Here is a 27,482-nt window from a genome sequence, read left to right as displayed (position 1 = left end):
ACAGTGGCTGCCTTTTATGTGTGCTCGCAAGCATATGACTTAGCATCTCGTGAGCAGCTCTCAGCCCTTGTGAGTGTTGTTCATTCATGTAAGGAGTTTGCAGGCAATGTATGCTTTACATGTAAATTCTAAAGTCTATATTCAACAATGTTGTTGAGATATAAGAGAGCAAAAAGTTTAAATTTGTATGTACAGAGTATATTTTGGTGTCTCGCTCGGGGATGAATTATGTTAGGTGGAGCCATGGTAATTTAGTCTAACTAGGTTCTTGGCAAAGCAAGGTGTACTGTACCTGTGTTGACTTGCTGAGATTGCATTTGAGGAGATAGTTTCCTCTCTGTCCTGAGTCTGAAACAATCACCAGAATATTAACAATGTGGCACACCATCAATGTGACAAGCAGGCTTATATTCTATGTCACCAATCGCATTACCATCATTCACCAGTCGCAGTTTTCTGCCAGCAATTTCGCTAAATGCTCCAGACCTTTCTTATCTATCTCGTCGAAGCCAGATGGTTGCGTGCAATCTATATCTATCAAAGCCAGCGTCTTCGGTGCGAGCCGTAAAATAGACACAGTCGGTTATCAGCCAGTAATTCCATAAAAGAAAAGAGGCCTTCTGCCGCAAGAGCAGAGCAAGGCTTGATCAATACTCACTTCTCCATCGACGACTATAGGCACAACAATTTCACTCCTGCTATCCGCATCGCACGCGATGTGTCCCTCCCACTCCAATACATCGGAGACAATCACCGTCTCCCGTTTCGACGCTGCGGTACCGCAGACCCCGCGTCCGAATGGTATCAACTGACACGCCGGTTTACCGTGGAACGGGCCAAGGAGAAGAATATTCTTCGCATCGCTTGCGGTGGAAACTCCCGATGATGGCGACTTATCTTTCCGGACGTAGAAACCAGCCCAATTCACGGCATTGGAGGGAGCGGGGAGACTTGCATAGGCGTGCCAGAGGAGGGAAGAGACACTTGCAAGGTTGCTTGGAAAATAAGCTTTCCAAATCCCACAAGTCATTGAAAACTGGAAATCAATAGTTTTATGCGTTTCCTCACCTCACCTAGGACGAAATATTTTATTAGGACGAAGTCAGCATAGGATATCTTTATCGTACAAAAGCGTTCCGAATTTCAATTGAGATCCAATTGTTTGCCGAACAGAAAGTGGAGTATATGTACCCAGTTCCGCTGTCCCTCAGTCAGGCCTTGCGCTTGCTGGAGAACCTGAGCATAGACCTCCGCCTTCGAAAGCCCCGGTTCGAAGTAGGACGAATCGGCATGAGGCTACTCCGGAAGGGACCACATGAAACGATCAGTATGGGATTCTCGGATGATGAGAGATCTAGAGCTATCGCACCATCTTTATTGACCGGATACTTTTTCAATTGAAATCAGTACATCAAGCCTTACTCTGCGGGATGGCGTCGAAATTGTTTGCCACGCGATAACGTCGGAGTCACGTGCCACGATGGCTGATTTGCCCCACATGTTATCCGGAATTAGAGTTACTCCGTGCCGACCGTTTAACCGGGCGGTTACCGAACCAACTGCGGAGTAGCCGACCCTCCCCCAGCAAAAGATGAAAAAAGAAAAACCCCGAGCTAAAACCATGTCAAAGCTTCTCTGCACCGGTCATCCGATATTAGGACCAATATCCTCTGTCAGCATGCCGGGGCACTGCCGCTGTTCCGCCGCCAGGCCTTGCGTGCGAGCCCCACCCATATTTCTCGTCATAACTCCACCAACCCGTTCATCCCAAGGAGACGGGCGCGTTGGGGCGAGTGGGTTCTTTGTGGGGGTAGCTCCGAGGAATTTTACATAAATCAGCGTTGGACCCTTTGCGGTGCAACTTTCTCATCGTTATTCCAGTTCTTTTGTTGTCGATTACAGTGGGAATTGGCCGAACCTCTGCCAATATGCGCTTTTTCCCTGGATTACCTTTGCTCCTGTTCAGCACAGGTAGTGTTGCAAGGAATATAGTCTTTCCTCCAATCCACGAGGTGACAGGGCAGGCATCTCTCAGCAATGACGGTGTAGCTGATGATATCGATATTGTGACTGGGAGCCAGTTTTCCGGGCTATCAACGTTCGCTCATGTCCCATATGTGAACTGCTTCATAGATGGCGAGGCAGAGAAAGAAAAATATGATATTGCCATACTGGGAGCTCCATTCGACACGGTATGGTGCATTTCCTAAGTCACAACCCGTCTGATATGAAAGTCAAATCCGTTGACGATCCAATCAGGCTGTAACTGCTCGGCCAGGAGCAAGATACGGACCTGGAGGTATCCGCCGGGGCTCAGCGAGAATGAGAGCGGGTTCCGCCTGGAGCGTGTATAGTGGAGTAAATAACCTCCGTAGCTGGGCAAAGATCGTTGACTGTGGCGATGCGCCGCTCACATTTTTGGACAATACTATCGCGTTGAAGCAACTTGATAAAGCTCACAAGGTAATCCCTCTTGACCAGCTCCCTGGAGATACCCATACTCACTCCATCTAGGTCGTCTCATCACGGATAGCAAACACAACAGATGTTTCCTCTGTTCCAAGAATCATTACCCTTGGAGGTGACCACACAACAACTCTTTCCGCATTACGGTCGACATACGAGAAATGGGGACCGGTGTCTGTCGTTCATTTCGATAGCCACATCGGTATGTTAGTTATCTGTAAAACCTAGGCTAATTGATTCAAACAACTTTGCTAACTTGTTCATTCAGACACTTGGGATCCGGAGGTCTTAGGTATGGCATATTAAACCCTTTATGTGCATCAAATCGCTGATCATTGTCCAATTTATTTGGATCAGGGGGTGGAGTTTCTAGCTACGCGTAGGTCTCAGTTCTCTGCTTGTCTATAGTTGACAATGACTAATTCAGCGCAGGGGCGTAAACCACGGCACCTTCTTACATATTGCCCATGAAGAAGTAAGCATGTGCATTGCCATCGCAGGTATAGCAAACTTACACTCATGCTAGGGACTTGTTCAAAATAACTCAATTCACGTCGGCATTCGTGCTCCCCTCGTCCGAGAAAAAGGCGATCTTCGAAATGATGTCCGCTGCGGTTTTGACATCGTTACCGCCCGCGACATAGATATGATCGGCGCATCGGGGATCATTGAAAAGATCAAGAACCGTGTTGGGTCAGACAATGTGTATATCAGCGTTGATATTGACGTCCTTGATCCCGCCTTCGCACCAGGTAAGCATGGCCATTCTCCAATTTCCGTTGTGCGCTTTAAGTCATTCCGACTAATCCGACTCAACAGCAACTGGCACTGCTGAACCCGGTGGTTTCTCCACCCGAGAGCTGCTCACTATTCTGGATGGCCTAAGCGGGCTTCGCGTCATTGGTGGAGATGTAGTGGAAGTCGCTCCCGTTTATGACACAACAGGCGAGACGACGGTGCTTGCGGCGGCCGAAGTTGCTAACTCCTTACTGGGGCTCATGATCGCGAAGCCTGTCCCTAATGAACGGAAATAAAGAGGTCAGATTATTGAAAAATTTCGCAGATTCAGAATTCCAAATCTTCCGCCGATATACTCGTGTCATGAGACAACCACTGGGTTTTCATGAGTACCCCCTCCGCCCCGGAATAGATATCGTGTCAATGTTTAAAACCTTTGTAGTTCTTTAGTGCCAGTTTACAATATCCCCGTTCCAACCACAGATGTCGGATATACATATACCTTGCACCAAATTTACAGAGCTGAGGCCTAAACCTTGTGTCTTGAGATTGCTGGTGCATTTGAATTTTGGGTAAATTTCTCTTGAACAAAACTTTATACGCTCCAGTCGCCCAGCTACTCTGCAGCCTCAGGAGTGGCACTATAAATTCAATGAATTACATATTGGACCAAGATATTGTCAGGAAAACATCATCGTTCCAATGCTAGGGTTATCCTGAAGAGACTCCCTGGTACTTTCATCCATGCTCATGTCATTGAATTGCTTCCTAAAACCACATTTGCAGTCAAGCTGTTAACCACGACGATGACTGCGGTCATCTTCCATGATTTGTTTGGGAAGAAGCTTGCAAAGCGAGGCTTATTCAGATGATACTATGCCTGACTGCGGTCATGTCTTCCTTGCTCCTCACTGTGATTGAGAGCCATCTCTTGTCCTACAATTGCTCGGTGTGTCAGGCTGATCCCGATCCCCTCTCACCCCTCCCCCCCCCCCAAAAAAAAAAAAAAAAAAAAAAAAAAAATGAATGTGTAGCAATGCTGCCAGAGTCATTGGGGGAGCACTAGACTTCATGTCGTCATCGGAGGCAGCTCGAGCCTTCGAAGGGATGGTCCAGAATCACCGCGTTGAAGCAATGTAACTAACAGTTGACACTGGTTCTTTGTTTACATTGAAAATGACCCCAACAGTGGAGTGGATACAAACAGAATAAAGGTCTGGGTGCGAACATCAGGGCTTTGTTGTGCCCTTAAATCTGTGGTACTATACGGAGTACAATGCAGTAGGGACAAAGATTCTAGCTTGAACTAGGGAGGCAAGTGTGCTTAGGATACTTTCCTTTCAGCCAATTCCCGGAGTATATACTCCAATACTGCTGTTTGATGATAGCAATAGCAAAATTCCTGAGGAGAAGAAGTTATTCGTGAATCAGTTGACGCAAGCCTTAGTGGCCAGGCCGACGCGACGGTTCGCACCAACATTATATATTTTGTGCAGCCTGCAGCCAGCTTTTGGGAACATGTGAGTACTCTGTATATAAAACGAGTCTGCGGCGTTAGCAGAAAGAGCTTTTTTCTCAACATTCCATCACTCATGTTTAGAGACTATGAACTAAACAAGCAGGGACCCCCTTTACTGATATGTATTCGGGCTGACGATGCAAAAGTGGCTAACCCTCAGAGAGCACAGATTTACAATAATATCAGATTCCTTCTACTCGAGAACGAAATGCGGTGGACTACCTATGCGTTTTACTCTTTCATTCTGGCATCGATGTGTCTGGTCGAGCCAGCATGCCTACCAGACCCATCATTTAGTATCCCCAGGGTGAACCCTACAGTGCTCCCCAGATCAGAGCTAGCGGCTGGTCCTCTTGAGAAAAAGCGCTGCCGCTCCTGCATCAAGAGGTGTTGTCCCGACGAAACACCGGTCTGCTGCTTGGACACTGGCCATTGCTGCTCGAGCCGTTCTGCTTGCCATATCCCATCCATAGGATGTACTAAGTTCACATTTCATTTTCAGTTTCCGGGCTCAGTATGATGCGGAAATTGCTGGGATACCCTTACATAGTCCTCTACAATGAGTTTCGGGCTTTGTTTGATGGAGGATTACTTCCGATTCTCTTGTTGATTTTATCAGGGGCATATCGTAACTAACGAGCAGTATATCCTTTCGTTATTCGCATTCGCATATATGTCATTACCCTGAGATCAAATTCAATAGGATTGCGCTTGCAGGACTATGCTTGCTTTTACAGTAGCTCTTGCGGGAATTTATCCAGGGCACCAGTAAACTCTGTTTTCTCCGCAGAGTCGTCTCAGCACAATTTGCTTCGAGGCCTTGAACTCAGCTGGCGAAGGCACATTAACAAGTTTGGGAGAAACAAGAGCCCTCCCAGTCGTAAGTCTACAGGTTTAGCACTGAACTTAGCCGGTTCCCTGAAAGGTTGGTGGCCTTCAAAGAGACAAAAATCGATTGGCCATCGATCCAACGCCCTTTTAACACCGACCCCCACACGATGGGAATGTACATACATGCCGAAGCTTGCAACATCGAGCAAATGGAAAAGCGAGATCTTTGGACAAAACCGGTACGCCACGAGGCAGTTATGATGCTGTATCCAGCGCGCGATCATATCGAAAATGCAGCATATCATTCTCATTGTAATTGCATAGAAACCATATTAACCTTCTTTTCGAATTATTTCTGAGAATCCATTCCGATCATATCAACCCATGTCCATAAGCCGCCTAGATAGAAGAAAAGCATATGAAAATTGACAAAATTTATAGCCGTCAAGTTGGAGTTAACGGGCAACGGCAGAAGGCTTAATTATTTTCTTGACCTTCTTCTCCACATCGTCCCAATCTCGGGTATCAACGCGCTCGATGTTGGTGCTGAAGTATTTCTGGATATCCTGGAGCATTTGCCATTCCTCCTGGTTAGAAACGAATGACACGGCCACACCAACGCGTCCGAAGCGGCCAGTACGTCCGATGCGGTGAAGGTAGGTTTGTGCATCCGCCATGCGGCGAGCTGCCCCAGGAAGGTGTAGTTCCGGAATATCCTATAATTAGCGGAGATCGTTAGCATATGCGCCGCGATCTGGGTGATTGGCGGAGACATACATAGTTGATAACCATTGAAACAGTGGACACGTCAATTCCTCGAGCTAAAACATTGGTCGTTATGAGGACCTTCGCTGTGCCATTGCGGAAGCGATCGATGATTTCATCGCGCTTTTGTCCTTCGATACCACCGGTCAAAGAAACTACTGTATGACCTTCTGCCACCATACGTCGCTCGATCTCCGCAGCTGAAGCACGTGTCTACAAAACAGTTAGACATGCAAGAAGCCATAGGCTGAATGGCAGAGGCAAAATACCTTGACAAAAATGATAGAAGATCCAATTGTAAGCAGTCCATAGAACTTAACCAAAATTTCATACTTATGCTCATCTGATTCACAATCCAAGTAGAGTTGTTTAATGCCTTCAACGGTAAGTTCCTCGTGTTTAAGCGTCAGTTGGTTTGAATTCGGCGCGAATTTATGTGCATACCGAACAACAAAGTCAGGGAAGGTTGCGGAAAACAGGACGACCTGAATTGTTCTTGGCAGCAAACTGTGAAAGGTTAGATTATTCCAGAATCTAAATAAATATAGAGTGTAGGTACCTTTTCACTCTAATGCATTGATCACCAAGACCTTGCTGATCCAACATATTGTCTGCCTCATCCAAGACCAAAACTCTGAGATGCTGTGTGTTGAATAGTCTCTTCTTAATGAGGTCTTGAACAGTTCCAGGCGTGCCAACGACTATGGATGCTTCGACCCTTTGATTGCGATTCATTTCCATGGGAACAGCGGTCGCCACAAAGAGTCCTTCGACAAATGTTCCCATTGCTTGAATGACTCCAACAATTTGTCTTGCCAGTTCTCGACTCGGTGCAAGAACTAAGGCTTGGGGGGATTTCTGCTTCTCCGGGGTCAACTCGAGGCGACTAAGGATATTCAAAACGAACGCTGCTGTCTTTCCGGTACCAGATTGCGATTGGGCGATCATGTTTGTCGGAGGGTTTGCCATGAGAAGCGGTAAGGCTCTCTCCTGAATCTTGGAAGGACGACGGAAGTTCATCTTGGACAGCCCCATTTGAATAGGTTCCGCTCTAAAAGGAGCGAAAATATGTCAGCTCCTATGAAACATCGCGGGTATAAACACGATGCTGCCTTACAGGCCTAGCTCCTCAAACGACTTGATGGAATAGAGGGGGTTATTCGGATCCGCTTGCAAATCGCTCAGCTTGACATTGACGTCAAATTCGGAATCCTGTAATTCAGAGCCACGCTGATCCTCTGAAGCTCCGTCCACTTGTGGGATCGAAGGGCCTTTTCCGGAATCATCCTCAGCGGCCGGCTTCTCTGCCTCTAGGAGTACTGTTAACTTGGCTTCTTGATGTGTTATAAAAAAAAAAAAAAAAAAAAAAAAAAAAGGCTCTTTCTCTCAATTATGCATACCGGTAGAAGGTGGGTTGGCATCGCCCTCTGGTCTGGAGATCCGAGCTGCAAGTGGCCCGCCAGCTGGTACACTGGGTGTTTCTGTTGTGTTTTCAGACGCCATACTGGCGTGAACAAGCGGAGTTTGACCTGATTCGTTGGTAAGTATTGAAACTCGCAGACAACCAAATAACAAGAATGGGAAGTGGCCCAGAAAATCTGCCCGGGGAGGCTCACAAATATGAAGATAGAGGAGGATGGGGGGACGACCCTGTCAGTATGATTGGAGTACAGTACGGATTCACACAGAGAAAGGGAAGAAATTAGGCTAAAGGAAGAGTTTTCACAGGGAGGACGCGTGGCACAAAAGAATTAAACAAGAGCAGAAGAGAATCCTGCCTCTACTGCTGCCAGTGTTCACTGGTCTGCACGGATTTTGCTCTGCTCTGCACTGTCACGCCCACCTTCACATTCTCCCCGCGATACCTTGCTGAGTCACCAATCATCTGAATTAAGTAAGCAAAGGCTAGTCTTGATACAGTTAATCAGGGAATTCCGCGTCTTACCGTTTATGGTATAGTAGATAAACACACTCCAATTTAAGCCTTTCCTAAAAAGGCTTAGGCGCCGAAATGCCTGGTTCTTCCGCAGCAGCGACTGAGGTCTGGAGTAGGTAGTTCGACAGGCCAGTGATGCGTGGGCGACACGATGGTCGGCAGGGATCGAGAACTGACCTCGAGGTCAGAACCTCACTAGTTATGGAGAAAGTATTGTCCGAGAGTAAACAAAATAGGCTAAACCTAATACGGTTAGGGTACAATGGCTTGTGCCCACTTCTGCGGCCTCATCGATGACGGGGTAAAGGTAAACTGGTGGGCGGCTGAGACGCAATGACAGACGCACCCGATATCTCATTCCCACGTCACAGTACATGCTTCTCGCTGTGCTGATCTAGCCATCCGGACTTGAAGTATCCTGGCCTAGCATTTGCTGCGTGGGGAAAGGGAATCTTGAGAAGCTGTACTCCATACGGAGAAATGTCTCAGGCTGAAGTTGACCCCCATTTTGGCGCCGAGCTAAGGGTATGTAGTTTCTGGTTATGTTTTAGCATCAGGGTAGAAAGACTGATTCGTGTACAGGATGCCTTTAAGCCCGTCAATGCCTGGGTACGTGGAAATCAACTCCGTCTGGCAACCCTTCCCCTGAAGTAACCCCTCCAATGCAGGGACTAAACCCGCTTCCTAGGTCTCAAACGGTATCAGCTGGCTGGATGAGATTCAACAGTTCTACCGAGAGCGCAGTGCCATAGAGAAGGAATACGCATCGAAGCTGACGGCACTATGTCGAAAATACCACGACCGCAAGTCAAAGAAGTCAAGCAGCCTCAGCGTAGGGGATACCCCTGCGATGACACCCGGCTCGCTTGAATCTGCTTCCTTGACAACGTGGACGACGCAGCTATCTGCTATCGAAGCCCAAGCAGCGGAACGCAACAAGTTTGGAGCGGATCTTGAATTTCGTATCGCCGAACCCTTGAAACAAATAGCTGTTAAGTACGAAGAGCTCCGCAAGAATCACGGCGAATGGTCTGGCAAACTGGAAAAAGAAAGGGACTCCTCTTATAATGATTTAAAGAAGGTTAAAGGGAAATATGACGGAGTTTGTCAGGAAGTGGAAAATCGGCGCAAGAAAATGGAATCCGCATTCGACCATGGAAAAGCAAAGGCACAAAATGCCTATCAGCAACAGCTTTTGGAGATGAATAACGTAAAGGTATCTAATATCCATTCGGGGAAAGCGGAACATGGCTGACTTGCAATAGAACACCTACCTGATTGCCATTAATGTCACAAACAAGCTTAAAGAAAGATACTACTATGAATATGTTCCTGAATTACTTGACGTGGGTAGTTCGTTTACACTTGTCTCTATCCGCTCGAGCTAACATGCGTTCGCAGGGTCTACAAGACCTTAACGAGACTCGAGTGGCCAAGCTCAATTCAATCTGGACACTTGCCGCGCAATTAGAAAAATCATTAATATCCAAAACTGACGAACAGATTGCTCACGTCATCTCTGAGATCCCCCGAAACGACCCCAAACTTGATTCTATGATGTTTATCCGGCACAATGTTGCGAACTGGCAGGAACCACAGGACATGCAGTTCGAACCGAGCCCAGTCTGGCACGACGATGCTACTATGGTGATAGACGAAGCTGCGAAGATCTTCCTTCGGAATCTCCTGACCAAAAGCAAATCCCAGATGAAAGAAATGAAAGGAGAAGCCGATAAGAAGCGAAGGGAAGTTGAAAACGCGAAGAGAGTTCGTCAAAGTATCCGGGATGGCAAGGACAAGCGGGATGAGGTAGAGGTTGTCCGTGCTATATTCTCGATGCAAGAAGACCTACACCAATTTAACCGCAAACAATTAACAGCTGAAGTAGAAACGTCAACTATTACTTCAGTTGTAGGGGATTTGTCGCTTGGAGCAAAGAATCATAACTTTAGGCCACAGACGTTCAAGATCCCTACTAACTGCGACCTTTGTGGCGAACGAATCTGGGGCCTTTCTGCAAAGGGATTCGATTGCCGAGATTGCGGATATACATGTCACAGCAAATGTGAGATGAAAGTTCCGGCAGAATGCCCGGGAGAGCAATCCAAGGAGGAGAAGAAGAAGTTAAAAGCAGAGCGGCAAGAGGCTGCCAATGAGACTCGCCCGTATAAAGCTGCAACGACAACATCCAGTACGGCTGAATTACCGGCATTGAGCCGCCGGGATACGATGAATTCACTGAGTTCAGGATACGCAGCGAGCGCTACTAGGTCGACATCGGCCTTGTCTAGTCAAACCACCGATACTGGGCCTACAGAATTACCTGCTACAGTGTCACCAGCCCAGAAGCCCACTGCATTAAGGAAGCATCGAATCGTGGCTCCCCCACCGGATCAATATGTAAGCGCACCACCGCCAATTTCAAACGGTGGCACTGCTTCAAGACCCTCCGAGCCACGAGGGAAAATGCTTTACCCTTATCAAGCCAACGGAGAGGATGAGATAAGCGTTGACGAGGGACAGGATGTTGTCATTGTCGAGCCCGATGGTAAATAGCCCCGTTTGTGTGTATAACGTTATTCCTTGGTAGCCAGGCTAACTCGATCGTGTCTTTACAGACGGCTCAGGCTGGATGCGTGTTCGCACCGGCTCTTCCACGGGTCTTATCCCAGCATCCTATGTTGAGTCGACTGCATCCCAGGAGCCGGAGGGTCGTCCTGAATCCATGTATTCCGTATCGAGCACATCACTGGCAAATAGCCTCGCACATAAGCGCCGTGGTCCTGCTGTTGCTCCCAAGCGTGGTGCTAAAAAATTGCAGTACGTAGTCGCACTGTATGACTACGAAGCACGTACGGAGGCAGAATGGAGCATGACTGAGGGCGATAAGTTTGTGCTTATCAACCGCGACAGTGGGAATGGATGGGCGGACGTTGAGAAAGGCGGAGTGACGAAGTGTGTCCCGGCGAATTATATTGAGGATGCCTCATAGAAATCTTTCGATTACTTTTTCTTTTTTTGAGAGCGTTGTTTTCATATTGCTCGGCGGGTTCGTTCTCAGGCTGCGGATAAAATGCCCTTTTGCTGTTTTCTCCGGCAAGAGCTTCACTATTGTTGTACTGGTTTGGGATTTTCTACATGCATATACATCCTTATTCCCCCGGCTGGTGTTTAGACGTGTGTGGATACATTGGTAGTGGCGTGTTAGCTTGCCTTTTTGAAATTGCTTTGGATATGCCTGTAGACAATCATAGCCAGTCAATTGCTGGTTTTCACTATATCGCATCCTCTTTTCATGCCAAAGCCGATGGATACCAAATAGAGAGGTACCCCGTATTCGAGCCCGCAAAAGGGCCCCCCATCCCCGAAAGGGGCAAATGCGAGGACGGACCGGGACAATTCCTCTGGAGAAAAAGCACTCCCTACTCCAGGGCTCATCAGCCGTCTTTTGTTAGATTATGTCCCGCGGCTTTGTCTCTAGACCACGGGCTGAAACAGCAGACATGAACTAACTAATCGATTGCGCTTCTTCATGAAACGAAATGGCCATCTTGCGGCGGAAGGATCCATGGATCAGCTATCGCATGCCGACGCGGGAAACCTTTTCCATTGAACGCGTGTATGCGCCCCTGTCAATCTGCCCATTTTCATCCATGATTGGCGGTTATGTGGAGGTGATTTCTTGCACGAATGGACTTGCTGGGTCGCCACCCGCCCGGCGGAAATGACACGGGCAAGTCGACGTGCAGCGATCTGGAGTCGCAGCGTTTGGCTTACGTATGCTCGACGATTTTGGCTTTTGCCCCCGAGAATTCTGGATCTTCTGGTTATGAAACACTTTGGGTCGATGAGTACAGTAGGTTTATGTGCACGACCGTCAGCACACCAGGAACGCACGCTACCACCATTCTGGCATGGTCTCGCAGATCATGGGCAGCGTTAATTGAACAGCACTTCGACATTTTGAACCCAACTGACACAACACACCCAATGCTTCCACCCAGTGAGCATCTTGGGATATTTGGGTTATTGATTTCCATGCGGAGTACGGAGTACAGATTCCTACCATCTCAGCCAGTGCCAAGCAAGCGTGTTAGACACAATGGCATTGCAGACGACGACAATCAGGCTCTTGGAACAGTGCTCAGTCTGAAAGGCTGGCTGGATGAGATCTGTTATGCAGGTACCAAATGATTGAGCGAATCAAAGCAGACTGCACTGCCATAGCCTTAGTACGATCGTTGGACATGAATCTCTCAATTGATTGACTTTGTTGGCCTGAAGTCAGAGAGCGCAGCAGCCATGCCATTCTCAGCATTTGAAACCGCCATCAGACAGTATAGGTGCTGTGTTGTACTGCCTCCTGAATAGCTTTGATCACATTACAGAGTACTCTGAAATGAAATGGATGTAAGGTTACAAAGGTCCAAGATCTCCTCTTTGTCAGAGATCCAGCGCCACGGTCGACAAGTTAACAGTGCTTGATTAGGTATGTTACTGCGTATATATGTTATGAACAAGGCTAATAATCAATTACCAGATCGATTTCACGATGAAATTCTCTTTTTGTGGCTCTCCTGATCAGAAATCTTCCAGTCTTCAATTGCAGATGAGATAGCTGTTAAAAGAAAGGAAAAGAAATACAAAAAAAAAAGAGAAAGAAACTGATGATGAAAGGCCTTGTGGTTCAATACCACAGCTGCAGTTCCCATAAATTCAGATAGCGATGTTGGCCCACAACTGGCAGTATGGCCGCCTGAAGGTGAGATGGATCCGGTTTGTGCACCGTTAATCTGCATCCATAGGGAACCGGGCACTGAAGGAGTAATGGATTTTTGCTGCAGGACTCTGTACAGATTACTCCGTACTCTGTAGAAAATTGAGATCTGTGTTCCTGAGTGGCATTCAGTTCTTCTCAAAGCATGACATTGTGGCCTCGAATCGATATGTATATGTCGGACTCTAGCTCAAAGGATGGCAGAGAGGGAAAGCAGGAAACTAGGCATGTTCTCGAGTTTCGATCACAATCAACGTTTCGGAAGATCGATCCCCTAATACACCTTTGTTTACGCGTTGCCATGCCCAGAAATCGGCGTTGTCGCCACGCACCCAGCAACCAACTGCCCGTCCGTGGGTGTATCGCCACGGTGCGTCCGCCGAGCAGTTGTGGACACGGCATTCCCTGATTTCGACGACTTGCCAGTTCATCGCTGCGTGGACAGCGGTTCAGGGGCCAATGGCGGGAGCGGATCGGCTTCTCCCTCCACCAGCGCAGCGGCGGACTTTGACAGGCGATTGGGCGACGGCGCAGTCTGCGTGTCAATCGCACACGCCGTTCCTTTCGTTCGCCATTACGTCGTCGCTCGATCCGCTGCCCACTTTTTTCCCCTTGGTCTGCCCGCGCTCTTCTCTCTTTCTTCCTTTCTCTTCACCACTGCCATTCCCACCTCTCCGTTTGAACTCTCCTCTCTTCGTCAAACCGCTTCTCTTCCTTGTCTCTCGCTCCATCCCCGTTCTCTTCGTCAATTCTCAAGGCAGGAAGGGACCTGAGGCTGCCATTCTTTTCAGTTTGGCCCTTCCGCCGCTGCTCGCTCGCTGCTCTACCTTCTTCGTCAATATACAATTTTAATTCATCGCCTTCGTTGATCATCCATCCGTTGTTTACCGCTGCTTTCTTGTAAATCTCCCTTCTGCATTCAAGTCTTCCTTCATCAACAGCTTGTTCGATTTAAGCGCTTATATTGCTGCGGAACTCGACCCCATCCATCTCCAACCATGAAACCTTCATCCGTTTCCTTGGTGGCGGCCGCCGCCATGGGAGCTACATCCGCCTACGCGGGTGTGGTGACAGCTAGAGGCTCCAAGACACCTGCCATCACCATCAAAGGCAACGGTATGTTGTTGCGGTTTTCGCGCCATCTTCTAGCACGTTAACTAACTGAAAACGTTTTCCCTTGCTAGCCTTCTTCCAAGGCGATGAGCGATTCTATATTCGTGGACTGTATGGCTGAACCCCGACTCCTTTCTGCGCGACCTGATACTGACTGTCTAACAGTGACTATCAGCCGGTTGGTGGCAAACAACTCAATATATCTCCTAATGTAACTAAAGGTCTAACCTCCCACATGTAGGGTGGTTCGTCAAAGGTTGAGGACCCAATTGCTGAAACAGAAACCTGCAAGCGGGACATCGAATACTTCAAGGAATTGGGTGTCAACACAATCCGAATCTATACTGTCGATAACTCCAAAAACCACGATGAGTGCATGAAGGCTCTCTCAGATGCTGGGATTTATCTCGTTCTTGATGTCAACACTCCCAAGTACTCGATCAATCGCAAAGGTGGGAGTGACACCTCCTTCGGTATCTGGAGCCAAATTCTAACTCCATCCAGAACCTAAGGCGTCCTACAACGACGTCTATCTCCAGAATGCCTTTGCAACTGTCGAAATGTTTGCCAAATATGATAACACTCTGGTGAGATGAAGATGTAAAGCCCCGTGGCCCGTTGCTTCGACTAATCTCGCTCAGGCATTCTTCTCTGGAAATGAAGTTATCAACGATGGCGAAACTTCGAACACCGCTCCTTACGTTAAGGCCGTGACTCGTGACATTCGTCAATTCATTCGAGCCCGTGGATTGAGAAAGGTTCCAGTTGGGTACTCTGCCGTGCGTCTCACTTGATTCTTTCCTGCTGGTCAACCTTGGAATTTTGGTTTTTGTGCTGACCTCATTCACAGGCCGATATCGATACAAACCGTCTTGAAATGGCACAATATATGAACTGTGGCACTGATGACGAGAGAAGCGATTTCTTCGCTTTCAACGACTATTCGTGGTGCTCTCCATCGTCTTTCACCACTTCTGGATGGGATCAAAAGGTCGAGAATTTCACTGGCTACGGTTTACCTCTTTTCCTCTCAGAATACGGTTGCAACACCAACAAGCGGGACTGGGGTGAAGTCAAGGCCTTGTACTCTGATAAAATGACACCTGTGTACTCCGGAGGTCTCGTCTATGAGTATTCTCAGGAACCCAGCAACTATGGCTTGGTCCAGCTTGGCAAAGGCAAACCAAAGGAACTCGACGACTTCAAAGCGTTGGCAAAGGCGTTCAAGGGCACGAAGAATCCTTCAGGCGATGGAGGTTACAACTCAACCGGCGGTGCCAACCCTTGTCCCAAGAAGAATGCTCCCAACTGGGACGTTGACAGCGAGTCTCTTCCCGCTATCCCCGAACCTGCGAAGAAGTTTATGAAAGACGGCCCCGGCGAGGGACCAGGTCTCTCCGGCAAAGGCAGCCAGAATGCGGGGACACAATCTTCTGGAACTGCCACGCCTGGATCTGGAAGCGTTGATCCTACATCCAGCGCGGGTGCTGCCGCAGGTTTACGGCCTGAGTTTGGTATTGCTCCTATGATGTGCGCTATGCTGGTCGTCTTGTCAAGCATGTTTGGAGCTTCGTTTATCTTTATGGTTTAATGCTTTAAACGTGTACCGGTCTATCGTGTGGATTCGGGTGGTCGTGGGCTCGTACATGCAATTCTGGCGCTCTTAAGTTTTCACTGATTCTCTTTCTCAAAGCCAGCCCGGTTTGTTTTCTTCTGGAAATGTATTTTAATTCATAGGTGCCGTGCTGGATTAATCGATCCTTGAATCAGCCTCAATTTGCATCCTCACTACTTATTATCTCTTGGCTAAATGCAAGTGTCTCACGAGAGCGGCTTCGCTCCTCCGATATTCCAACCTCCTCCGGTGGCCAGTTTGTAATTATCAAGGGGGTTTGCTACAAATGTTATGCCACCCCCCAATAACTGTGGGTTATTCCGGCACCCCTCCTCAAACAACCACCCCAAAATAGCCTATAGTTAGTTATATGAGGAAATGGAGTGTTAAAGTATTCATAAAGCAGGCTCATTCTCTATTGGATTACCTTCAAGCGCGGAAGTTGACTGACCTACAAAGGCTATGGTCGAAGCAACTCCTCCCCAAGGATCTAAACACCTCAGAGATGTCACTGAAGGATTTTCTACTTTTAAAGTTGGAGGATATTCGTCTTCTGGTGTTGGACCATGGGCTAAACATTGTCGATGTGCCTTTTGAGTATATCATTGAAGCATGCTAGGTATGATCCGGTGTCGAGATTCTGTTGGAAACGGAAATATCTTATTTGAAGGGGGGGGGAAGGCATAGTATTTTGGTAAAACTATAATGTATTGCAAGACTATTTTAAAGAATGAGATACTCGAGAGACAAGATGGGAATATAAAGAAACATTATCGAGGTGGAAAAAAAGATGGCTTCCTGGATACACGCGAGTGGGTTGATTTGCGTGTTGGAAAATGGCAGCTTCTCATATAGCTTCCCACAGCAGTAACTTTTCTCATCCCTGCTGATCCGGTCCCAGCAGCATGGCGACAACTCCTTTGTTGTGACCCAGCTGATCTTGTTAGCGATAGCGGTGAAGCACCTATTGTGGAGAAGTTGATCGTCACCGAGACGTTGATGCTATATGCGAGGATTACGGTGTTGTTCGGCTGGAGTGCTAAACTTGGCAAGCTGGCTGTTTTGAGAGGTTCTAAGAGGTTGAACATGTGAGAGCTGATGTGGTAACTTGATCCAAATATTATGTCTCAGGCTGCTTTTTGTACGCAGTGGGACTGCATAGATACGGCCGCATAGACGGCAGTTTCATATCGCAGGAGATCCGAACATTGCTTCATATCGTCGATATTCAAAAACCATTTCAATACATAGCTCGATGTCCAATGCACATCAACCGCCTTCTCAAGAGATATTATGAAATTTTTGATCATGCCTACCTCGCTCCAAGGGGATACTCCTTTGGAATATTCTTCTTATCAGGCACAAGCTCCGGAACTCCTACATGCCTCTTCCACCCCCTTACCGTCTTTCTTTTTAACACCGGAGGCACCCTCCCTCCTGCACCGAGCACCCCCTCCAATCTCTCCGCCAGCTCCAACAACCTCCCTTCGTCTCCCTGCAGACCCAGAATCTCCATCCCAACGGGCACCCCTTCCTTGGCATTCTCACTCCGCGGCGAATATCCGGCAGGCAAAGCAATGGCAGGAAACCCCGTCACCGCAGCAAGTATGCCATTCCTCCCACGCTGGGAGGGAGAACCGAGCGGGACGGCGAGGGTGGTTTGGTGTGGGTATATGAGTGCATGCAGGGAGAAAGTCGAGAAAGTAGACCGGATGGCAGAACGAAGAGAGGATATGCGCTGTTTACGGGCTATGTAGGAGATGTTTTGCGGAGAGGAGTGGAGGGAGTGGGCTATTTGGGGGTATTGGTTTGGGAGGAGGAGGAAAGGGGATCCGGGGGCGTAGAGGGCAGAGAGGGAGGCGGGTATGTTTGGAGAGGTGGTGCGCTGGTGGGAAGAGAGGTAGGAGTCCATAGCGTTTTGGAATTCGTAGATCTGGAGGTCCATGGTTGCGTGGATGTCTGTGGAGTTGTAGAGTGGGTTGGTGATAGGGATGAGAGTTGCGCCCGCGTCGTGGAGCTTGCGAAGGGCGGATTCGATGACTGTGTTGACGGCAGAGACGTCCGGATCGGAAGATGCAGAGGCCGTGCGATTGAAGAACGTTTCCACCACGCCGAATCGCATGCCCTGCAGCCACTTCCCATCCGTTCTTCCCTCATCCACATCCAATGACGCAGACAAGTGATCGACACCTCCGCCCTCCATCACACTCAGCAAGGTTGCAGCATCCCGAACCCCTCTCGTCATCGGTCCCACGACATCCTGGCTGAATGACGCTGGCATAACACCTTGGGTATCTACAAGTCCCCAGCCAGGCCTCATGCCCACCACTCCACACGCACTGGCCGGGCTTCTTACGGAATTCATTGTATCTGTCCCCAGTCCCAGCACGCCAAACCCCGCCGCCAACCCCGCGCCTGTCCCGCCCGAACTGCCACCCGGCGTGCGTGATAGATCATAGGGATTCAGCGTCTGCCCGCCCAGCGAGGAGACGGAGATACCTTCGAGGGCGAGTTCGTGCAGGTTTGTCTTGGCGAGGAGGATTGCGCCGGCCCGTCGCAGGTGCGAGAGGACGGGTGCGTCGCGGTTGGGATGGAGAGCGGAAAGGGCAAGGGAGCCACCGGTCGTGGGCATGTCGAATGTGTTGATGTTGTCCTTGACTAACATCGGGATGCAAAAGAGGGGTGGCAGGCCGGCCGCAGCGGCCGCGGAGGAGGAGGAGGAGGAGGAGGAGGAGGTAGGAATGGTGGCATTGTGAGCGCCTGTAGGTATCATGAAATCCCCATTTTCAATCCTTTTCCCTCGTAGAATGGCATCCAGCGCGTCGGCGGTGTCTAATGCGGTGGGGTTGAGGGTGATGATGGCGTTCACTTGGGGGTTGTAGGTTTCTATCTGGGAGATGAAGAGGGAGACGATATCCCGACATGTTGCTCTCCCCGAGAACAAAGCTGCATGAACTGCATCAATGGTAGCGTTATGGGGTTCGAAGCCAAAGTTGGGCTTTGAGGCAGAGAGTGAGAGGAAGGCCAGCAGGGATGAGAGCAGAGATCGCATGGCTTAGTTTTTTTGTTTCTCCCGTCACCGGCTACCTCAGTTTAACAAGGCAATATATTCGTCAACAAAAGCGCCTCTTCACCATCTCGCAAGCGACTACTCTGTACATGATAAGCTAATCAAGATTATTCAAGATAGATTGGAAGCTAAAATATTAGAGTCATGTCACCATCTTTAATATCAACAACACCAAGTGATGACGGTGGTATGCTCCAAGGGTAAAAGGTGCTGGTCACCCAGCAGAGTCCGCTACGTGTCCTTGTTGTACAGTACATCAGGTCTACTTGCCGGTCACTTCAGAGAAGTGCGTGAATGCCATGCGAAGGTGGGGTCTACTCCAAAATGATATGCAGACACTACAGACTTGGGGCAAGAGGACAGTCTCGAACAGACTCTCATGGTCAGATTATGTTCTCACAACTTCATCAATTTGTTCCCTTTCCATCCTCGCTGATTGAAGCCGGTTTCTGTGCCAGAGAGGTCAACACGACCCCAAAGCTGTGGATCAAGAAGATGGAGGCCCCGGACGCAAGGGCATTCTACAACTGGCTGTGTGAAACCCACCAGACCAGAATCAAGGGCGCCTCAGTTCTCCATAGCTACTGGTGCTGTGGCAAGATATTCTGCGAGTATTTAAACGCGGAATTGGGAGCCTCATGGCAGAAGACATTTTGAATGTGAGGTGATGAAACCCTCTACAGGTATTCCTGCTGTCTGAGACTAACAGCAGCAACAGTACATCAATTAGCCGGGCAAGAAGAAGTGGAAGCTACAAGTGTTACCAAGAGAAAAGCCAACAGAAGACAAGGAACAGCGGAGAGGTCGACTGGTACAACAATGTCGCCGCTTCCCTCGAGACACTGTCTCCGAGAGAGAAAGTGGAACAGCAGAGATATTGCAATAAGATTCTCCCTTATCGAATCCTAGGCTGAACAAAGTCTGTCAGCTTCATACAATGATTAGCCATGCTAAGAAACAAGCATCGCTTGGGTACGGAAGACCGTGAATATTTAATGATAAGCTTGAACTCCCGCATCCCATCCTTGGTTATGGCCCTGTATGATATCTGGTCGTCTATGTATAGTGGAAAGGGAAAGGCGCAGGTTGTTTAACAACCATTCATTGAGATTCGAAATTGATCCGAAAGCGATCCTTAGATGTCGCCTAGAGCGCTCAGGGGTACAGGCGCCCCGATCTCCCTAGGTTTCGGTCAGCTAACATCTCGAAAATCCTTAAAACCCTGTTTTATATTCTTGACAAGAAAAGGGGGAGGCAAAATCCACGGTATGCTATTCCACACCGGCTGATCCCGAGCTGACTTGTCAAATCCGTTTCCTCTAGCACACGGAAGGAGGAGTGGGATGGGTCTCCAAAAGTTCCGAAGCCACATGCCTGGACTGCATCAAGTATTGCGGATTGGACGTGTGTTGGTGCTTCTGAAAGGGTCTGTGCGGCAGGACGAGGCTTGAATCAACTGCCTGGCTAAAGGACGTTTTTGGTGTCAATGCAGCATCCCGACCGAACCGAAATTGTGGCACAGCATCGGGCAAAACTGACATTTTTCTGTCCACATAAAATATATTCCCGCTAGAGGCTCTGGAATCATTTAGATTCGATCAGTTACTGTAAACAATCGGTTAATTCAGGTATTTAACGTTGAACTTAGATTTAGCAGCCCTCTTATCGATATGGCGGACAATCGCTCCATTTCTTCCGCAGATTACAAGGATCCTGTTGTTGAAGATGCGCAGGTGGGGGTAAAAGGAAAACTCAAGGAGTTCATCCAACTATCATCGTCGGGACGAGCGGCCAAGGAGAAGCGGGAGGCAGAGGCCATCGCAGCTCTGGATCGTGCTGTGGAACGACAACTGGATAAACAGCAGCAACAACAGCAAAAAATTGATGATAAAGATTATGACGGAAAAGGGAAAGGTAGCAGTGTTTAGCAGCTTCGAGGCCCACCCAAAGTAAGGATCCAAAATCTAAGTAAAAAGGAGAAGTGAAAAAGAAAACAAGAATGGATTGAAAAGGAGTAAACTGTTATTCGACGAAGAACCTTTGTGCTGACAAGATCAGTGCTCTTCGAAGGCTTCCCGAAGTCTTTCATCGTACGCCTTTTTGTCCTTCATCCTGGATCTGATAAAGTCCATCGCATTTCGCCGCCAATATTCACAAGCCATGAGCAAGAAGTCCGTGTTTTGGGCATGTCTCTTATCATAGAGTGGCTGGAGGCGCTTGTAAAAGATGGAATGAAGCCCAGTGGGGCTTTCCAAGCCAGCAACATACCAGAATATTCCCTGTTCCCACGATTTTTGCATGGTTGATGCCCGTTGGATGGCATGGTCTGCAGGACAGTGTTTTTCTTCTTCAATAAATATGCCCATGAATTCTTGTCGTATTTGGTCATATTTTTCGGCATTGATGCAGTCGATTGATTCCTGAGTTAGCCAAAGAGGTGTGCCTATGAATTCCACCGGAAGGGCGGCGGCCCATTCCAAATCAATGATAGATTTAATATTCCAATTTTCGTCAACGAGGATATTGCTCGCGTGAATATCAGTCAGTGAAAAAAAAAAGGGCCCATGATTTAACCTTGAGTCAAAGTACTCCGGGCGTATTGTCCTCATCAAAGCAAGTGCAGTCATTTGGGAGACGCAGTCGCCCCCACTGCTGATGCCGTTCGGCTGATATGTAAGGCGGTTGTCATGGCAGACAAGAAGGGAATTGACGTAGGAATCAACACTTGCAAAGGTGCGATCCCTCGGCATGTCAACAGGAATATTTTCATTTTCCAAGTCTTGCAGCATGAATGTAAGGGGCCGGTTGGTAAGGCGTAGAAAGCCGCTATCATCAATGACGAAGGAACCAATTTTCGGCAGAGGAACACGGCTCAAACTTAGCATAATCTTTGAGAGGTCTCGAAAAAGGTTTTTTCGGAGCTCCTTTCGATCGTATTGATCCTGCATTGACACTGAAAGCATCTCCCCCTCTTCCATGTATTCGATGATTAGATACGGATGAAGTTCCTTGGAAAGTCTGTGTTTATGCTGAACAAACCTGGTGGGAACCGGGAGACCAACAAAAGACAAATACCAACGACGAAGGCGGTGAAAAAGACGAGGCAGCAGCGGTAATTGTTCAACGTCTGTAAACTGCGCAGAGTCAGGGTATGGGGTCAACCGACACCGTTGGCAAAGGCTGGTGGTATGCTTACACATTGTCCTGTTGACAAAGCGAACCCGTAAAGCTTTGGGATTGGCACTAAAGGGCACTCCTGTTGCAACCACGCGTACGCTCCCGCCTCACACTTGACTTTCTCATCGCTGTTCCCCGGAAAAGGGCCTTCACCAACACGGTAGGGGAGCGGGAAGCGAATAATCACGGGTTTGAAACCCTTTATGGTGACGAGAACGCAGAGATTGAAACTCCCGCTCATCCAGTTGTCGATCTCCACCGCATGACATGCTTTAGGAGGGACGCCCAAATGGTGAGCAGCCAGTTTTGCGGCAAGGCTGCGGCGCTCATTGATAAACTTGAAGAATTCATCCCGTCGTGACCTGTAGCTTAACTGATGGAGAATATTGACGTCTTTCTCCTTGGCCACAGAAAAAGTAATATTCTCTCGCAGAAGCTGGCGTTCGACAAGCATCTTAGAGCCAAGGAAGGGGGAGCTTTGGGAAAACTAGCCCAGGGGATCCGACAGGTAGATACTGTCTGTCTATTTATCTGTGGCAAGTGAGGCATTTGATAATAGGAAGCTTTTGGGATCACCGGGGGAAGCGCTCAGATTGGACCTCACCTCAAAAAAATCTAGATCACGTGTTTGATGGGCAAAAACAGATTCATCGCAATCAAATTCTCCCAGAGATTCTAATTTTGCTGGTAGTTCCTAAAAAGGGGAGAGTGTTTCTGAAAATGGGAATGAAGTTTGATATTCGCAGCAACGCCGCTTGCTTTCTTATTTTGGCAAAACCTCATTAAGTTATCGTTCTGGGAAGGTTATCTTTCCGGAAAGGGGAATTCCGAACAGGAAGCCAAGACCATTGAGAACTGTCCAATCGGCGCTCACTTTCACGTTACAGCTCTCTGATAATAATACATAGACCAGCTGGACGGGCAAAATGGCAATCATTTTGGGGGCGAGTTCAATTTTCCATCCCAACCGCCTTAACTTACTTTGATACAGAGTAGAGTATGAACATATTCCCGAAAAACAATAAGCCATCTGCTCACGATCAATGCCCAGCAAATGGGTCTTCAGCGCCCAGCCAAATTTGATCGGCTCTCTAACTATTTTACTATTTGAATTGGCTCTACGCAATATCACCTTCTATGGAGATGATATCAAACAGAGAGCCTTATACACTTCTTTACATGGAATCTGGAGTGAGAACAGAGAGGCGAGCCTCTCGCACTAATCTGTAGTGGGAACTTCTGAATTTCCTAGACAACTACCTTAAGTAATACTTTGCAAAGTCCAGAGACACAAATTGAATGCATAGCAAGCATCGACGAGTCAGATCACATGAGCTCGGAGCAGTTTCCGCCTGAGCGCTTAGAACAGCTTGTGCTCCAAGGTCATGTCGGACTCGGGCTGGAGACCAACGCAGGCACGGAAGATGTTGGTGACAGCAGCACGTTGCTTGGCCAATGCATTCACGACAGGGGTTCCTGGAGGAGTCATCGGGGCCTAGGTCGAACGTTAGCATGGATATTGCATATGAGCAGAGACGATGTCGCACTGTACCTTAAGCATATAGCTCAGAACGCTAAGAACACTGTGGAATCCCTTGAACTTGTCGCCATCAGCGACCTTCCAGCTGACACGAGTCATGACCTCGGCAAGCAGGACCAGGTCAAGGATGAGCGGAGACGCCAACAAGGAGTCCTCGCAGACATTGAACATGCTGATCGTCTGGTGGCCGCCAAGGAAGATTTCGGCGTGGTACTCATCAAGAGCTCGCTTGATATCTCCAACAGCAGGCATGTACTTGATGACAACGGTGTGGTCAGGATGTTCACCCTTCTTGTAGAGCACGTGGTTGGCAGCGACCATGTCGTCAACAACGTTCGACTTGGAAATTTCCTTAGATCGGAATTGTCTGTGGGAGCTGAGGTTCTTTCCATCGTTGTTGCCAAGGTGATTGTAGCTGGCGATGGAGGTGAGCTTGATACCGGCGTTGATCAAGAAGTCAACGAGGGCGGACTTCATCTTGGTCTGACCGGACTTGAAGTCATCACCACCAATGAAAGCTCCGTGCTGTTCGGCAAACTGGATGGCACCAGGAACAAAGGTGTTCTGAGGAGATCCGTTGATGAAAGGAGCGTTCTCAAGAATGGAGGCCACAGCGAAGACGGTGGAGGGAGAAACTTCCTCATGACCCTCCTTGATGGCTTTGACGAGGTTGTCCGCTGTGTCATTGACGCCAGCCACGATATCGGCATAACGCTCAGTATTGGCGGTCCAGAGTACGATCACCTTATCGAGACCATTGGTGGATTTGAACTCCCTACCAAATTTGTGAGTACATAAACTATTATCCTCCCCTTTTTAAACCTGGGAGGATGGCAGGCTTCAGCTACTTACCGAATATTCTTGCGGAGCTGCTCGACGTGGTCCCAGCAGGCCTTGGAGCCCGGAAGGACGTTGTCGGCACGATCCTCCTGGTTGGCAGCAATGAAGTCTGGGTAGTAGATACTTGGCAATGGATTCAATGCGGCCATGTCCTTGCGGACCATCTCCTTGAGGGAGGGTTCGAGGACAGCAGCGCGGTCCATGGCGTCGCCGAGGTTCATTCCACTGATGTCCCAGCCGCCGACGACGAGATCGTTGGGGTGGACCATGGGAAGCATGTCGCGGAAGGGGATGTTGACTTCCTCGGCGGTCTCAGGATCGGTGCCGAGCTTGACGGTGGAACCCATGACCAGGGAGCCGTAGTAGTTGGCAGCGCGCTTGCCCTCGCGGGTGTCCCAGACGAGGCCACGGCGGTTGGCCATGATACCAGCGGTGACGGTGGTTCCGTTGTTACCACCCCAGCCGACCAACATCATGCCGACCTTGCCGACCTTGCGGTCGACCTTGAAGTTGTAGACGGTTTCCTTTGGGGAAGCAACATACTTACCATCATCGGTGCGGGTGACGGAGGTAGTACGATAGACGTACGTGGTGTTAATCTCGTTGTCGGTGTAGACAACGTCGGGGGATTCAACCTTGAAAAGGTTGGATTGGGTAGCCGACCCGTTCACGGAGCCATTGGCAGCAGCGTCAGCGTGTGGAGCCATTGTTCGCGAATTTCGATTTGTAGAGATTCGAGAGGAATTGAGAGAATCGAGAGTCGATGAGGGGGTGTGACAAGATGGACGAGTCAATGGCGGGTCTGAAATTATCTCACGTAGGGAGAATCCGATGCTCCTCCACGAGCGGACGAGCGCCGGCTACCGTTGAACGGGTGGTGGCACCTGTTGAAGACGTTAGCAAGCGGCTCGGAAGGGCGAACGTGAGCGATCCATTGTGTTGAGCAAGAGATAGATGAAGAGAGGAGGGATTTGTATTTCAAGCAGCTACAGGGAGAACTCACGAAGGAAGAAGATTGGAAAACGTTTTGGCGGTGTTAGACGATCACTGGGGGATAGTGATCTGTACTGGTAAGGCTTTGAAGTGGGAAGCTGTCTTTTTTTGCTACTGGACTGGAAGACGGACGAGACCTGAGAGTGGTGGGTGAAAGGAAAAAAAAAAAAAAAGAGAGAGAGAGAGAGAAGGGCAGCGAGGAGGGGAAGTATTTGTACTGCACAGCGGGCAGGCGAGATTTGCGGTGTGGGCTCGCGCGGGCCAGTCGGAAGCCACGCTGCAGCCAGCTCCACCGCACGCAGCCCGCCCTCAGCGCGAATTGGCTGCGGTGCACAACGAAGACCGCGAGGCGGGTCGTCATCGTCGGGGATTGCGGACTCATTTGTCGGGCTGCGGACTGAGTGAGCTCTGCATGCTGCGGGAAGAAAGGCGGGCCTTATCGCACGAATGAGACGAAACGCCGACTCTACGACTCAGATCCGGGTCCCGATGACCAGCAAGCATGCCAAATGAAATCAGTGCAAATTCAGCAGCAAGCACTGCTTGCCGTCTCCCTGCTGCTTGCTGCTGCTAATGCTGCTGCTAACCGGTGCTGCCGCTGGACCGTCACGATGAATGAGGCATCTGGATAACTCACCCGCAAGCCCCGCACCACGGGAAAGTGAAGTGGAAACCGCCAACACATACGCACGCCTGACAGGCGAACCTCGTGTAGGCCAGTGACATTATTAAGTTAGTTAGTCAATGGATTTGGTTAGCTAGTGCTTCGAGTCATTCCGTTCTTTGGCTTCACCTTTGGTCTCTTCATCGATCAGCCAAAGACACATGGATGGCGATTTACGTCGGGAGCGGGAAGCTATCCGCGCTCTGTGTGTGTGTGTGTGTGTATGTGTGTGTGCCCTGAGAGGTGGATCCTCGCGTGCCCGTTCCATTTGTCATGACTCCTACATGTCCACGCTGCTCTCGCCCAGTCATATTGGCCGTGGTGGTTTTCCAGGGGTTCCCGGGCAAGCCTAAGTGTCCTCCGTGCTCTGTGGACTCACTTAATTTCCTGTTCCGGTATAGCGTGCCCGATCGGGTTAGGTGCCTCGCGCCGCCTCCTCGAGATATAAAAGCCGTCCTCCTCGCGCCGCTTCGACGACCTCTGCCCGTCTTCCGTCTTCCTCTCTTTCCCCTCATCTCCCTCCCGCCAACCCTGGTCGGATCTCTCTCCCGCGGCCGTCCCACATGCGACTACGTCCACCGCGGCCCTCTCCCGAGCACGCTGCGCCGCTAGATCGACCTGCCCATGACGGCGTTCTCACCCTCTTCCCTCCCTCTTCCCAGGTATCATTGGTGGCCGGGGAGGCGTGAGACACGCTGGGCGCACGGCTGCGCTGTGTCTGCGGTCAACTGAACGATCACACCACCGGGAAAGAAGCGCGATGCTGGGTTTCAGCTGCAGTTTTGAAGGGTCCCTCTGGTGTTTTTAGAGCGCAGATCTCACGGATGGACACCTCAGATTTTGCTTGAGCTTCCCAACCCGGAGGCAATGGTGGTAATATTGTACACCATGCATTACCACCAGCGAGAGCTGGTTGAGCGTGAGCCCGTTTGGAGAATGATATATGCCATCGACGAGCTCTGTGGCGAATTTGAGTTGTTCCCAGCAATGGCGCCCTGGTTGGCGCTTGATTGCCGGAGGGCCTGGCAAAAGCATCCAAGATATCTGGAGCTTGCCCTCATGGAAGCGTATTAGGAACACTCAAATTCCAGGTTCCAGGAGACGTTTGCAATCACTGTGCGGCATGAAATCGAAACTCTCAAAATGAGAATGCTACTCTTGAAGCTATAGGATTTTCTGACCTTAGAGCACGTGGAATGGGTCTGCCTTGGTCATCCGTCATGCCAGTATTGATAGCCAGAATGTAGTACTTCTCATTATAGTAATTCTGGGATGTCTCCAGCTTGTCAAGGAGATCAACTATATAGTCTCTTTTCAATCCTTTGTTTTGGTAGCCAATAAAACTCAAGGTTTAGTTCTGTATGATCCAAGGAGACTGAAACAGGACAAAGGGTGAAATGGCCAGCTCCTCAGAGAGTGTGGGCTCCAGGGGAGAGAG

The 27,482-nt window shown here is 49.2% G+C and overlaps 11 protein-coding genes across 13 annotated transcripts; 5 read left to right on the top strand and 6 right to left on the bottom strand.

Annotated features, from left to right (window-relative positions):
* Nucleotides 1-160: 160 nt before the first annotated feature.
* CIMG_00176 (GAF domain nucleotide-binding protein) lies at nt 161-1,417 on the bottom strand. The gene is made up of 5 exons (XM_001246404.2): nt 1,370-1,417; nt 1,192-1,296; nt 1,069-1,073; nt 659-995; nt 161-550 (listed from the first exon to the last, which is right to left on the bottom strand). Exons 1-5 carry the CDS (start codon nt 1,370-1,372, stop codon nt 440-442), a joined length of 561 nt encoding a protein of 186 aa, XP_001246405.2. The 5' UTR covers nt 1,373-1,417; the 3' UTR covers nt 161-439.
* A 232-nt stretch (nt 1,418-1,649) lies between these two features.
* On the top strand, nt 1,650-3,831 carry CIMG_00177. 2 transcript variants are annotated; one of them, XM_004445926.1, is made up of 9 exons: nt 1,650-2,192; nt 2,260-2,358; nt 2,443-2,463; nt 2,515-2,668; nt 2,735-2,758; nt 2,824-2,845; nt 2,899-2,941; nt 2,993-3,218; nt 3,286-3,831. In XM_004445926.1, the coding sequence occupies exons 1-9, from the start codon at nt 1,929-1,931 to the stop codon at nt 3,498-3,500; spliced, it is 1,068 nt and encodes a 355-aa protein (XP_004445983.1). In that variant the 5' UTR covers nt 1,650-1,928; the 3' UTR covers nt 3,501-3,831. The 2 variants fall into 2 exon arrangements, with proteins under 2 accessions (XP_004445983.1, XP_004445984.1); XM_004445927.1 differs by having other exon boundaries at nt 2,260-2,463.
* A 1,994-nt stretch (nt 3,832-5,825) lies between these two features.
* On the bottom strand, nt 5,826-8,151 carry CIMG_00178 (ATP-dependent RNA helicase DBP5). The gene is made up of 7 exons (XM_001246406.2): nt 7,936-8,151; nt 7,720-7,848; nt 7,437-7,629; nt 6,879-7,370; nt 6,589-6,826; nt 6,332-6,532; nt 5,826-6,270 (listed from the first exon to the last, which is right to left on the bottom strand). The coding sequence occupies exons 2-7, from the start codon at nt 7,820-7,822 to the stop codon at nt 6,010-6,012; spliced, it is 1,488 nt and encodes a 495-aa protein (XP_001246407.1). The 5' UTR covers nt 7,823-7,848; nt 7,936-8,151; the 3' UTR covers nt 5,826-6,009.
* A 431-nt stretch (nt 8,152-8,582) lies between these two features.
* CIMG_00179 (actin polymerization protein Bzz1) lies at nt 8,583-11,540 on the top strand. The gene is made up of 6 exons (XM_001246407.2): nt 8,583-8,780; nt 8,838-8,864; nt 8,944-9,471; nt 9,521-9,601; nt 9,657-10,803; nt 10,874-11,540. Exons 1-6 carry the CDS (start codon nt 8,736-8,738, stop codon nt 11,245-11,247), a joined length of 2,202 nt encoding a protein of 733 aa, XP_001246408.1. The 5' UTR covers nt 8,583-8,735; the 3' UTR covers nt 11,248-11,540.
* Nucleotides 11,541-11,945: 405 nt separating this feature from the next.
* Nucleotides 11,946-14,148, top strand: CIMG_00180 (uncharacterized protein; the record flags this gene model as incomplete). Its single annotated transcript, XM_001246408.2, has 3 exons — nt 11,946-12,744; nt 12,796-13,017; nt 13,100-14,148. The coding sequence occupies one exon, from the start codon at nt 11,946-11,948 to the stop codon at nt 12,447-12,449; it is 504 nt and encodes a 167-aa protein (XP_001246409.1). The 3' UTR covers nt 12,450-12,744; nt 12,796-13,017; nt 13,100-14,148.
* Nucleotides 13,698-15,932, top strand: CIMG_00181 (1,3-beta-glucanosyltransferase gel1). Its single transcript, XM_001246409.2, has 7 exons — nt 13,698-14,148; nt 14,217-14,256; nt 14,311-14,323; nt 14,387-14,597; nt 14,650-14,732; nt 14,787-14,924; nt 14,996-15,932. The coding sequence occupies exons 1-7, from the start codon at nt 14,031-14,033 to the stop codon at nt 15,734-15,736; spliced, it is 1,344 nt and encodes a 447-aa protein (XP_001246410.1). The 5' UTR covers nt 13,698-14,030; the 3' UTR covers nt 15,737-15,932.
* A 1,010-nt stretch (nt 15,933-16,942) lies between these two features.
* On the bottom strand, nt 16,943-18,812 carry CIMG_00182 (uncharacterized protein; the record flags this gene model as incomplete). The annotated part of the gene is made up of 1 exon (XM_001246410.2): nt 16,943-18,812. The coding sequence occupies one exon, from the start codon at nt 18,810-18,812 to the stop codon at nt 17,073-17,075; it is 1,740 nt and encodes a 579-aa protein (XP_001246411.2). The 3' UTR covers nt 16,943-17,072.
* A 113-nt stretch (nt 18,813-18,925) lies between these two features.
* On the top strand, nt 18,926-19,739 carry CIMG_10492 (uncharacterized protein). The gene is made up of 3 exons (XM_001246411.2): nt 18,926-19,212; nt 19,289-19,489; nt 19,549-19,739. Exons 1-2 carry the CDS (start codon nt 19,125-19,127, stop codon nt 19,447-19,449), a joined length of 249 nt encoding a protein of 82 aa, XP_001246412.2. The 5' UTR covers nt 18,926-19,124; the 3' UTR covers nt 19,450-19,489; nt 19,549-19,739.
* Nucleotides 19,740-20,404: 665 nt separating this feature from the next.
* On the bottom strand, nt 20,405-22,708 carry CIMG_10494. Of its 2 annotated transcripts, XM_004445925.1 has the most exons (3): nt 22,027-22,708; nt 21,870-21,964; nt 20,405-21,801 (listed from the first exon to the last, which is right to left on the bottom strand). In XM_004445925.1, exon 3 carries the CDS (start codon nt 21,791-21,793, stop codon nt 20,885-20,887), a length of 909 nt encoding a protein of 302 aa, XP_004445982.1. In that variant the 5' UTR covers nt 21,794-21,801; nt 21,870-21,964; nt 22,027-22,708; the 3' UTR covers nt 20,405-20,884. The 2 variants fall into 2 exon arrangements, with proteins under 2 accessions (XP_004445982.1, XP_004445981.1); XM_004445924.1 differs by having other exon boundaries at nt 20,405-21,964; nt 22,027-22,561.
* A 524-nt stretch (nt 22,709-23,232) lies between these two features.
* Nucleotides 23,233-25,709, bottom strand: CIMG_00185 (inositol-3-phosphate synthase). The gene is made up of 4 exons (XM_001246413.2): nt 25,391-25,709; nt 24,400-25,271; nt 23,560-24,322; nt 23,233-23,502 (listed from the first exon to the last, which is right to left on the bottom strand). Exons 2-4 carry the CDS (start codon nt 25,092-25,094, stop codon nt 23,368-23,370), a joined length of 1,593 nt encoding a protein of 530 aa, XP_001246414.2. The 5' UTR covers nt 25,095-25,271; nt 25,391-25,709; the 3' UTR covers nt 23,233-23,367.
* Nucleotides 25,710-26,545: 836 nt separating this feature from the next.
* CIMG_12898 (uncharacterized protein) lies at nt 26,546-27,375 on the bottom strand. The gene has a single exon (XM_004445923.1). The coding sequence runs from the start codon at nt 27,077-27,079 to the stop codon at nt 26,849-26,851; it is 231 nt and encodes a 76-aa protein (XP_004445980.1). The 5' UTR covers nt 27,080-27,375; the 3' UTR covers nt 26,546-26,848.
* Nucleotides 27,376-27,482: the final 107 nt, after the last annotated feature.

This window comes from Coccidioides immitis (assembly GCF_000149335.2).
Source record: "Coccidioides immitis RS genomic scaffold supercont3.1, whole genome shotgun sequence".
NCBI classification, from domain to species: Eukaryota; Fungi; Ascomycota; class Eurotiomycetes; order Onygenales; family Onygenaceae; genus Coccidioides; species Coccidioides immitis.
This window is presented reverse-complemented; position numbering and strand designations above follow the sequence as displayed.